The following is a 12,357-nucleotide window of genomic DNA, read 5'->3' as shown; positions in this document are numbered from 1 at the left end:
AAGGAAGAGAGGCTGTTTGTGGAGTGCTAGCACTTTCTGGGGTGGTTTGGCTGAAACAACTGTCTGTTTAATCAGATTCTGTTTCTTCAAACAGCAAAGTCAAATGGCTTTTTAAAATATGAAGGTGATGCTTACTACTTTATATTTTCAGGGTAATGTCATACTTGAGCCTAAGATATGGAAAACTGTGATGTGGTGAATACTGTACAAGAAATCCCTTCATCTTCTGCAGACTCTGATGTCAGAAATACCCACAGCTCTGTCTGTAACTTGAATTGTAACAGGTAACATGCTGAAGGAATTACTAACAAATATTTTATTATTTTTGGTTTGCTTAGTTAGTATGCTTTTACGCTAACATTGTTACTAAGGTGAAATAATATGTAATACTCTGCAATATATTTTAGGGTTCTTTTTACATTTACAGGTATAACCTTAATGAGAAAAGCCTTACTGAAAGAACTGTTGAGTCTTCCTTAAAAACTTAGTAACTTCCATTGCCTTGTGTCTGTTAGAATGGGGACGGAAAAACCCGTCATGGACAAATTGTGAGAGATCACTCTTTGGAAAGATCATGCATTATGCGAAGTCATTTGTAGAGAACAGCAGCTTAGAAAAACTGAATTGTTTTTCTGTTCAATGCCCAAGGTATTCCCAGTGAATAAGAAGGGCAAATACAGACTAATGGCCTAAGTGACAGAGGTTCTTCTTACTGACCTCTTAAGATGAGAATTGCAAGTCGCTTACTGCATGTGTGACTTCTCAAGAGGAGGCAGTAGTCTTGGGCTTCATAAATCATTGTTACACAGAAGCTTATATCTGTAAGTTTCTGACCTCAGAATCTATGAAGAAGCATATAGGTTTGACAAAAAGCTGTATTGATTGACATTTGTACTAGTGAGCAGTAGTATCTGTACTGATTATCCTGTCTCTCTTCTTGGAAAGCTACTGTGTTTTAATAGTATGTAGGATAAGAATGAAGCGTGCTGTGGATTCTTTGACATTTTCTTGAAAAAATCCTCATTCTTATGAAGGTGTGAGGGTTTTTTTTCCAGCATGATGAGGGTCACAATGTAAATTAAGTGTATAATTCTTTTATGGCTGCCTAGCATATGTAGTATATTATTTTGGCCACTATGTTGGGCAACTGGCACAATAAATAATTGAAATGTTTTTCCTCATGTTTCACTAGAAGTCCCTCATCCAATCCCAATGGAGTTTCTGGTTACTCAGGGAATACCAGGTCCTCATTAATGCCTGATTCCGTTGAGCTGCTTGCCTCCTTTACACAAGATACCCAGAACATTGGAAATGCTGACTCAGAGATTGTGAAGAACTGTGAGGTATTTAATGTTAAGGTTTATTAAAAAAAAAAAAAATTACATTAATGTATCAGCTTTGCATTTTGGAAAACAGATCTAATGATGATACAGTTTAGCAGTAAGATCTATATATGTATGTGTTTATTCTTCATGATGGGACAAATCCTTTTACAATGTATGAACTAATCATGTGGATGGATTTTATTGCAATTTTATCTTAGCTTTTTACAATATCTTTTTATCTTAGTGTTTTACCATACAGATGTGAATATATTTTTTTCAAAGTTACAGTACTTAAAGCTTACAAGTTTTTCAACTGAAAAATTTAAACCTTTAAAATTGTAGCACTTCAAACTGGTCTGAAGTGATCCTAGAAATTAGATGTTTTCTTTCTAAAAATGGCTCTGTTTTAGTTGAATTATTTATTTATTCCATTTGTAAAGATGTATAGATAAGTTTGTTTCCAGATTTAAACCGACACAAAAATCATAACGTAGGTTCAATGAGCTAATTCTCTCAAACCCTTTTTTTCAATGTTGCTTTTGTCCTTTTTTTATTTTAAATTTTATCATTATGTTTAGTCTCCATAAGGAACATCAGGTTTCCACACCATGGGCTTGTTCCTGCAGAATTTTTGAGCTTTCTGGCTGTGGTCCATCAAACTGTCTTGACAGATGCTTAATTTGGTGCTCTTTAACAGCTCCAAGAAAAGAATATAGATGTCTATGTCTAGGCACATGCGTTCTATGTCCCATGTCCTATGCTTCAAATATCAGGCTCCATAAACATTAGCATAAAACAGTTTTTAAAATTCTTTTTGTTTTCACTAAATAGTTATGCATTGTGGCCTTTAGCTGGACTGTTGAAGGGAAGAGTTTCTTACTGAAGCGAATGGTTCACTGGACATAGGGATGTTTAATTAACAGTTTAAAAATTGCCTATAACTTATTGAACTGGAATCAACCTTTCCAAAATTTGACTGTACTTTCCTGCCAGCTGTTTCTACTTCTAAGTCATTTTTTTTTAAATAGAAGAACTCTCTTCCTTTGTTCATTTGTTTGTTTGCTTTTTTAAAACCAAACTTAAATTGTAGAGATGTGTTATCTTGCTGTCTCTTTTTTTAAAATTTTTTTTAAGTGAATGTGTCCATAGTGAATTGTTTCCATTGACTGACACGATAGGGAGCTGCGTGTATTGTGGGGTTGACAACCATGGTGCTGTTATTAAACTTTATATTATGTCCACACCAAGTATAAGACTACAAAACCGTTGTGTAGCTAGAGTAAAAGGTAAGAGATGCAATATGACTGTGCTTTAATTATTTTACTTTGTGATTTAATAGACAAGGTGGCTACAGTTATTGAGACTGATAGAAAAACAATGTCAGGAGCAAATAGTTGCCCAGCAAGAGCAGTTCCACCATCAAATCCAAGTAAGTAATGATTTGTTCATGTAGGTAGGTTAGGCTGAATGTTTCTTTAATCTACCACCCCCACCCCACCTCCAAAACAATGTAGTATGGTCTCTGGCACTCCTGTGTTTTTCCGTAAATATATTCAGACAGGCAGTTAATGGAAGTGGGTGACCGGAATGCCGATTTACAGGATGTGTATTTGAGGTAGCCTTGGCTAATTAACAAAGTAACCGGTAGGAACCATTTCAGAAGTAAAGATTCTTGGATTATTTGTTTTCAATTGTTCTGTTTTCACAAACTTTTTGTTCAGAATGCCCACAGGATAATTGGATTTTGTAGGTACAAGCTGTTTTTTATTAACTGTTAGACTGTATCATTTCTAATTTTGGGACATTGTAGTTTTGTCTTCATTAGAAAATGTTATGCAACTCATCATTCCCTCATCTAGACAGTGTATAGCATAGGAAAACATTCACTGTAATAGTTGAACAGTTACTTTACCCTTCAGTTGAACAGTCTCCTTTCTAAGAATGAAAAATGACCCATGTGAAGACTCACATTTTTGCTGAACCATATTTATCCATTAAAACAGGAGAAATGTGTATGTATGTATAAGAGACAGTAATTCTATGAATATATAACGCTTAATATCTTCATCATTTTGGTTGCTGTTTTTCCCTTCCCTTTCCTGATGCCCTCTACGCTAGTAGTAATCAACAGTTCCTGAACTGAATTAACAAGAGGTACTGTCCTTTTATCCTATCTCCTGTTTCTCCCCTCCCCTGCCACCTTTTATTCCCCTCCCATCTCGTTATTTTTGTCCCACAAGTGTTTTCTTACCCTTGTATTTCCTTCCTCTTACTGTAGTGGTTTGATTCACTGGTTGCTAATCGTAGTCTTGACTAATCCATTGTGTTGGCTTTGCTGGTTTTTGTCTTTCTTAATAGGAAAGGCTACCTCTGGAAGAGTTGAGTTTGTGGTATCAGCAGGGACTTACGAACTACATGAATTGCCACACTAAATATAAAATCAACAGCTATAACTTACTTCCAGTTGTACGAGTGCATTAGATAAAACAGATGGAGCAATTCCAAACTTAAACTGGTCTGCCAGTGACCTAGTGAAAATACTGAACTATAGGCAACTCAACACATTCTAATAAGAATAATAAAAAGACAAAAATAATAATCTACTATTTGGGGTAGAAAAGCAAGATGCTGCATTAGCATTGACATGACTCTGAGATAAGACTTGCTCTATGCTGTATTTCAAGACCAACTGTGCTTATAAAAATACACTTTCATCCATATGAAAACGTGGATCAAAAGATCTTGAGATCATTTTGGAATCAGTGGGGTCGGTCCTTGACTTATGTGATTTATACACTAGAAGACAAGTGTGCTAATGACAAACTATCACCACCTGTGGATCATCCTAAGATTAGACTTTGTTGAAGAGGATTTAAAAAAAAAAAGGTTATTTACAATCCCAAAACTATAGAAATGTTGTCTTATTTTTCCCAGGTCGTTTCTTCTCTTGGAATTATTTGTGACTGTACAAAGGGAAGTAAAAAAAAAAAAAGTTAATTGGAATAGTAGCCTTTCACTTTTCCTGCACAAGGTATTAATGACAAAGATTAAATGTCAGCAGAGAATCCGACCAGTTTGGGGGTTTTTTTCCCCCCCATAATTCTGTTTCTTCCCTTTTGTTCTCCCTTCCCTACCTTCCTTGACAGAGCTGAATCACAGAATTAAAATGCAAATGATTGCTGCAGTCCTGATTGAAATGCTTAGCACAACAAAAAACTTTGTTATGGCAGAAAACTTCATCCCAGGTTGTGGTTTGGTTGTTTTTTGTTGTTGTTTTGTTTGTCTGGGTTTTTTTTCTTTCCCTTTTTTTTTTTCCATAGAAAGACTGAGCTGAAATTCAGTTGTTAATTCTATTGCAAGTTAATAAAACATATGAGGCTTGGTTCTGACTAGTGGTACATGTAGGTTCCTCTGAAATTAAGTCTTATTTTTTATTTTTACTTTCAGAGAACAAATGATTTTTGTTCAATTTGTGCTTTCCACTTGCTATTCATATGTGAGTAATGTACTGTAGTTCTGTGAAAAAACATTAATGGAGTTCCATGTTCTTAAAATTATTGCAAGTTCTTTTTTTTTTTTTTCTTTTTTCTGAGGGAATTAGTTTGAAATGTGTTCTTGAAAACAACTATATACTCTGGTCTTGTAATGTGTAATAAGAGTTGTGTGCTCATGCGGAGTTCAGAAGTCTTAGTATAACTCTGTAGAGTTCAGAAATCTTAGTATAACTCTGCAGAAGTGCTGATTGCTGGCCGAGGACACACCATGGGCACTAGCATGAAGTCTTTTCATAGCCCTTGGCAAAAGCATTTGTTGTTTTTCAGAGCTGTTTCAGCATATCAGTGCACAACTGTAAAACTTTAAAAAAAATATTACTTATCTAGTATACTGGAATACTCTTTAGTCTACAATGTCTCAATGTCTGTGAAGCGTTAAGTAACCTGTTAAATCTAGTGATCTAGTTATAGGTTTGCTCCACTCCATCAGATACCAAACCAATCAAAATGTAGATCTTTGTATTATATGAACTGCCTAATAACATATTATCTAAATCAGATATTTTAAAGTCAAGTTTTATGCAATAATCTTACAGAGGTACATTATTCCTATTAGCATAATAGAATAATGGTTTATACTTCCATTAAAGCATCCTTGCAATCTGTAAAAATGTATATCCAAGTTATAAATTATTTTAGACCTAAATTTAGCAAAATACTTTTGTCCACTTCTAATGACGTACCTAGATAGTTTGTGTTTCTTTAGCTGGCTGGTAGGTAACTGTAGTTCTGAAGGCAGGTAGTGAATACATGCATGCATGGGTTTTTTACACTAATAAATGACTACTGTGACCTGTAATTCACTGCATGGAATTAAGGATTGTTACCATGGACATTTTACTTTCATGCACAGTATGCATCTATCTAGTTTATGCATGAGATGTCTACACATTGAAAAATTTGAGTGATTTCAAATAAGTACTCTAATTCTCTCACTAATAACATGAATTGAAGATGCATCAAAATATAAATGTGATTTGTGGCACGATCTCATAGGAATTTTGCCTTTTGTTTTCCTATAGCTGATTCAGGATGAGATAAGGCAGTTAGTGAAATTGCAGACCAGCAATTGGGGTGCTGGCAAGAGCAGAAGTTTGCCTGTCAAGCTTACAGACACTTTTTCATCACCAGAAAGTCAAATGGGGATGCGTTCTGAAATCTTTGAAGAAAATGAGTGCATTGTCAATCAACTTAGATCTAATGAAGCAGAAAGTCAGCCAAATGCATCTGATCTGCATCAGGAATGTTTTGCAAATGATGCTTCAATGAATAGCGGGTACGGTACACTTTCTGCCTCCGAACTGAGCCCTAGCAAATCTAATGACGTTAACAAGTGCACAGACTACATGGACAAAACTTCACAAGGACATGGTGATGCAGCAGTATTGCTGACTGACGCAGTTGGAGCCAGTGTTCAGAATGGAAGTGAACTTTTCCCCAAAAAAGTAGAGGAACATTTTTCATCAGGAAGGAATGATATTTTAGTTTTTCCTGCTGAATTTGAACGTAAAGTTGATGAAGCTCAATGTGGAAAAAAGCCCAGGTAAGTGATAAACTTTTGAAATATGTTAGGTTATTGTAGAGAGTCCCCATTCAGTAAACAGCTGTTGGTAACTGAAAACATGTAAGAATTGAATGGAACCTCTTGATTGTAAAAAATACTATGCTGGTTGGTAGATAAAGTTATTTGTTTAGCCTAATGTTTCTGCGTGATGTATATTTGAATCTGCAGTGTTTTTCTGTTGTAGATACATTGGGAGAAAAATATGAAAATCTGCTTTCTTCTGCAAACATGAGCCAAGATACAGTTTGCATATAGTGTTTATCTGCGCACCAGAATTTTAGGTGCTGATTACCAATTTTATATGACTGATATTTTGCTATTGTGCTCAACCAGTCTTTTTTGCTAGCCTATGTGCATGCATTACAGTAATAAATTGTATCAGCCAAGCACGTTTGGGTTTTTCTGTTGGTTTTCTTGATTGATCTTTGTTTGTTTTGCTCTATTCAATAGGTGGGTGGCTTTACCAAGATTTTTTTGAAAGATTGGGTAGCTAATTTGGCAGTAATACTGACCAAGGACTGCTCTAGTTCCACAGAATTTAACAATGTACTTCACTCTGTCAGACTAGGCTGTAATGGCAGGGGTGGCTTCACATGGTCATGAGCAGTATCAGAGGTCTTGTGGGCAGTGTGTTGCCTGTGAGTCCCTGATAGTAGTTTGCAGAGATAAAAACTTTCTGTTGGAAATGAGCTTGCATTTTGCTGGTATGTAATAAAACACAGAACCAGCTTTCTTTAGAGGATTTGGTTTGGAAATGTGTTATCTCAGCAAATAGGGTAGATTGTAACCCCATTTATATGTATGTTCTCTTCCTCCCTTCTGCTGGGATTTCTTCCAGTATTTGATTCATGTTGCACAGTTCCATGAGGGGAGTAGTTGCAATTCATGGACTGCCAGGGAAACTTAGAGCTGGAGACGCTCAATTCAAAAGTGTTTTTCAGTTTGAAAAACCTTTCTAAGACAACTTTTTAAATCATTCATGTATGATTTTTTTGGTCTTTTTATTTAAAAAATACAAGTTTTTTTTCTTTGAAATTGCTTTCCATTTTGTATTATGAACTCCATTTGAAGGAAGAAAGGGTTCAAACCAAAGTGGAATAGTTCAGTTAACCCAAACTGTGGTGTTTGTTGTTAATTTTTAGTTGTAACCTTTTTTCATTCTTTCCACTGTATGTCCCAAAGTGGGACAATATGTAGTTTTTCAAAGTGTTGCTTTTTAACAAAATGGGAAAATTGTTCCACATCTACCTCTAAGAAGAATTTCAGGATGTCTCTATTTGTTTCTGTTCTGCCTTTTTTTTTTTCTGTTTCCTTCTATATCTTGTTTCAATCTTTCTTATCCTTGAAGATTGTCTTGAGTTGGAAGGCATCCTTAGTGTGTCTTAGCTGACATCATCTTTACAACCAGACTGATATCACAATAAGAAAAAACACTGCATTTACATTCCAGCTTAATTTAGTGGTTTTGATCGGTATTCACTTGAATGGACCAAAAAATAGTTGCCTGGCTAAAAATATGGAGCTCTTTGTTACCTTTTTTTTTGTAGTAGAAAAGCCATTTTGATTATGGGTGCAGTTGATTAGCACCTTTCCTTTCAGTAATTTGTTTGTTTGTGGTTTGTTTTTTTTATTTGTTTTACTTTTTTTTAAAAGAGCCCTAAAACATTTTGGCATTCATTACTTCATGCAGTTTCTCAAAAATGCACAAAGGCAGTGGAGTTTTAGTGCCTACGTTTCACCTTGATGAAGAAATTGATTGCATGTCTCCACTGAAAAGGGCATACATACTTACAGTATACTTGTGTGTTTCTTACCATCTAGTAAATCTTTAACATCATGGGCACAAAAGTTGAAACAAAACCAACCAAAAAGAATAAATGCTGAAGAAGTATGTGTGAACTCTATGCAAGAAAATGAGCAAGCAAAGAAATTACCACTTGAGAATGTAAGTCTCTATTTATGATGTTTTTCTAATTTTATTCACGTCACTGGTATTTTTTCAGTGTTATAGTATGTTCTGATTCAGCATGTGCTTTCATACTTAGTTTTAAGCATTTGAGTAGTGGTGTTCCCATTTATATGTTTAAAGTTCATGTGGGCAGAGTTTACTTCTTGGATCATTCTATACTTACTCACATAGCTATGTTGGCTTATTTTATTCCTTGCCTAATTTTTGTCTTAATTTACCTAAGTGGCACATGTTCTTTCCTTATAGACATAATAGTCACATTCTCAATTGAAGCTTCATGTCATGGTAATTTATTGCGCCCTATAATTTCTAGAAGGAAACCTGAAGTTGAACCTTGTTATAATGTCTGGCATGTGTAATTTCCATAACAAATTTTTGGAAGGATCTTTGATTTCAGCTGGTAACGTCTCTTTTAGTACACAGAACTCTTTGTGTCTGGAGGCATTAGCCACTTTGTTCGGGACAGATAGTATTCATCCAGATTGGGATTTTAAGTTGGATCCAGTTGGGATTTTTTGGTTTAGTTTGGTTTGGGCTTTTTGAGTGTTCTTAGCAGTCTCATGCTAAAATCCAAACATGAGTGTGTTTTCTCTTTCTTTTTTATATTGTTTATGTAAGAATAATACATTCTTCTATGCCTGTGTATGACTATGATTTGGCTAAATTGACCTACTCCAAGCACAATTACAGCACTGGTTATTAAAGTAACCAACCCCCCAGCAGACATTTAGAAAATCTAATTGGCTCTTTAGAACCATTTGTAGTAATGCCGACTGCTGTGACTGCTGAATGGGCTCAAAATATTTCTTTTGAGAAGAATTTGGTTTGTTCCCTCCCATATTCTTTAGTTAATAATTGTGTCTGCCCACAAATCTGATTATTTTGGGGACAGAAGTTTAATCACATATAATATTTCTGATCCAAAAGGACGTTATGCAACATGATTGTATGAGTAATCATCATACATCTAACTATGAAGTTTTAGAATTACTTTCAGTATATTGATTGTCACAAACCTCTCTCCTTATGCTATTTGTAAGGAAAGAATTCCTGACACTCTGTGAATGGCTCTACCTACAAGAGAATAGGAGAACTAGCAAATATGAATCACTTGATTCAAGCAGGGTCTGTTTTCTTTCCTGTGGTCACTTTGAGGATGATCCAGAAAGGGTACGAGTAGCTGTTTGGGCTTGCCCTCTCTTTAGGCAGCTTCTATTGTCAGTGGAAACAAGATGTTCTTCTAAGACGATATTTCAAACCAGGAGTCAAATTTCTCTGCTGTGGATTGTTTCTTTTCTCTCTTTGCTACAGGAGGGTGCCTAAGGAAATTGGTGCCAGAAACTCAGTTTTTGAAAATACCTTTATCTTTCTGTTCCTTTGTAAGAATTCAGTTCATACTCCTTCATTTTCCTTTCTTCCTCCTTAGGCAAAGGAGAATACCTAAATAAAAACATTAAGAGGGACAAAATAGCCTTGAGGTGAGATGGTACTTCATGCAAAAACTTAAAAAGCTTTAGTTCTAAAACTTTATTTTTTTCTTTCTGACTTTTGTAAACTCAATGGTTACTATCCTGTTTTAGTCCTCAGTTGTATGAGCTGTATAAATTTGCCAAGTAGCATGAGCATTAAGCTGCTGTAATGGAACAAAAAGCCCTAAGTACAGTAGAAAAGAGCAATGTGAGATGACTGTTTTAAACCTAGCTGCCCTTACTCAGTTGCTCTTGTATTGCTGTGTTATATCAATGACACTTCTTCCTTTGATTAAGGAAGAGGAGAGTTGTAGCAAATCTTAAATTATGTGATCCACCCCCCCCCACCATGTGTTGGTCCCACCCTTTTCAAAGTTGTTTTTATAATTACGTGGGGAGGTTGCTTAGAAAGTTTGGAGTGATGAGAAGAAGGGTATGTAGTGTTTTGTCTATCTGAGATGATAGACAGTGTTTACCTCCAGCTTTGTGGTAGGTGGAGTCATAACAGCTGAATATAAGAAATTCCAATCTTAGGATGAGGAAAGAGTAACACTTTATTGGTAAGTCATCCCTCTATATACTTGTACCTCTTAAGGAGCAAGAAAGTTTTGATAACTGTCCAAAACGTGTATTTTTGTAACAGTTAATCTCAAAAATGCTCCACAAGTAGACAGGCATACGACTTAGAAAATATCAGTATCTTTTAATTATGTGGCTTAGCTTAGTTCCCCCTTTGACTGTGATTGTCCTGAATATAAATTTTATAGGTTTGGATCATGCTGTATAATAAAATTTAATCTTCTTGCTTAAAAAGACTAGTTACATTTACATGCAATTTTTTTAAATTATACCCTTGATTTTTTTTTCCCCCCTTGCCTTGTGATTTTCCTTAGATTTGTTTTTCCTCTGTAATTTTAGACAAACCTTACTGATGCTGCTTTGCCACCTTACACTTTTTACCTCAATCAACCGAATGAAAGTCCAAATTCCTTAGTGTCTGAAGCTTCAGGTATAGTAATTGCTTGTACTTAAATTTGCTTTTATTTTGAATTCTTGTTTTATAAAACTCTTACTAGAATGCATGTCCAGTAACTCTGGGGAGGTGAGGAGGGTTTGAGCACCAACAAGCTATTCAACTTTGGTATAGCATAATTCTGCTTTTCTTGCTCTTGCATTTCCAACTGATGGTACCTCCTGTGTATCACTGCTGGCAGATGTAGGATATGCAGCAATTTTTTTTCTTCAAATTTCTCAACATTTCAAAGCTGAGCTTTATGTTTAAAACTGTTTCATAATGTAATTACTATTACAATTATTGTAGGGTATCAAATGATCTTTCAAATATTAGCATCATTGGTCTAGTAATCACAGGAGTTGCATGGTAATAGAGACAAATTCCTGTAAGCCAAGGGTGTGATTTAATAACTGCATGAATAGACAAGAAGAAAATAATGCAGTGTGTAATGTGGTGATTCTTTAATTTTGGGGGGGTGGGGTGCTCTTTTGTGTGTTGGTATGGTTTTGCTTTTATTGTTTTGGAATGTGTGTACAAGGGGTGGTTGGTGGCTTTTTTTGTGGTTTTGGTGTGTGGTGGTGGGTGGTTTTTTGCCTTTTTGGGTGGCTTTTTTTTTGTGAAAGCCAAGCAACGAATTTGCATATTTTGATCATGACAGGGTGGATTCATTTCAGTAACAAACAGGGGCACAGAGATGCAGCTCAGAAAACTGTATATATTTATTGCTTCTTCACAGCCCATTGAGAGAGGGACACATATAAGAAATTGAAGTGGGATTGAGACTGTATCTGTTCCTCTTGTGCCATCCCTCTTAGTCCTGGTAGTCTGTCTTTTTGCATGCTATAGAGAGCTGTTGAGTACCAAACCAAAGAGTTTGTGGTATCCAGTGGCTGTCTAGGATTATTCCTTGGGTAATATAAGTTTTAAGTGCTATACTGGAATCAGTAGAAATATAAAAGTGTGTGGTAAATGAGGATTTGTTCCTTGAACACTAAGGAGTAAATCTATATGTTTTCACTGATTTATAGCTTTTGTTACTGATGCTGTGTAATGTAATACTGATTATGTTGCTTGTGCTTTGCCTTGAGATTTTTGTAACTTCTGGTAACAAATGCTTTAGTGAGAAACTTAAGCAACAGATGCAAACAATTAATACAGCATTCTTGTTAGCTGACAAAGTAACATCTTACTAATGGATTTTTGGATTCCTGTTCTATAGCTGTGAGCTTGAAATTTGTAATTTTTTTTCTTTCATTGTTTCATCTCATCAGGACTTTCGTACTGGAAATTAGATGAAAAGGAGATGTATCACTCTCTACCAGAGAATTTCAGAAGCGAGTTTGCTGATATTTTCTCCACAAAAGTATCACCAGATCAGGTAAACTTTGCACGTGTTTTAAAAGTTGTCTTATAGTTGCTTGTCGTCTTTGCTTTTTTCTACAATGGAAAGAATCAGCCCTC

At 35.4% G+C, this 12,357-nt stretch overlaps 1 protein-coding gene across 10 annotated transcripts in view; it reads left to right on the top strand.

Annotated features, from left to right (window-relative positions):
- The window catches only part of MPHOSPH9 (M-phase phosphoprotein 9), a 34,826-nt gene that overhangs the window by 2,505 nt on the left and 19,964 nt on the right, over positions 1-12,357 (top strand). For 5 of the 10 annotated variants that reach the window (XR_012045274.1, XR_012045275.1, XM_072880250.1 and 2 more), the window contains 7 exons: positions 152-284; positions 1,193-1,343; positions 2,665-2,754; positions 5,902-6,422; positions 8,265-8,388; positions 10,800-10,890; positions 12,168-12,274. Coding sequence is in view for 8 of the 10 variants with exons in the window: in XM_072880250.1 (XP_072736351.1) it covers positions 178-284; positions 1,193-1,343; positions 2,665-2,754; positions 5,902-6,422; positions 8,265-8,388; positions 10,800-10,890; positions 12,168-12,274 (1,191 nt within the window). In the remaining 2 variants the exon portion in view is untranslated. Of the gene's footprint in view, positions 1-151; positions 285-1,192; positions 1,344-2,664; positions 2,755-3,443; positions 3,480-4,471; positions 4,571-4,772; positions 4,822-5,901; positions 6,423-8,264; positions 8,389-10,799; positions 10,891-12,167; positions 12,275-12,357 lie in introns of those variants that run through there. The other 5 variants (XM_072880255.1, XM_072880254.1, XM_072880257.1 and 2 more) reach the window with 5 other exon arrangements.

Source organism: Ciconia boyciana, chromosome 15, assembly GCF_034638445.1.
Source record: "Ciconia boyciana chromosome 15, ASM3463844v1, whole genome shotgun sequence".
Taxonomy (NCBI): Eukaryota; Metazoa; Chordata; class Aves; order Ciconiiformes; family Ciconiidae; genus Ciconia; species Ciconia boyciana.
The sequence above is the reverse complement of the archived record's forward strand: the minus strand, read 5'-3'. Positions and strand labels throughout refer to the sequence as shown.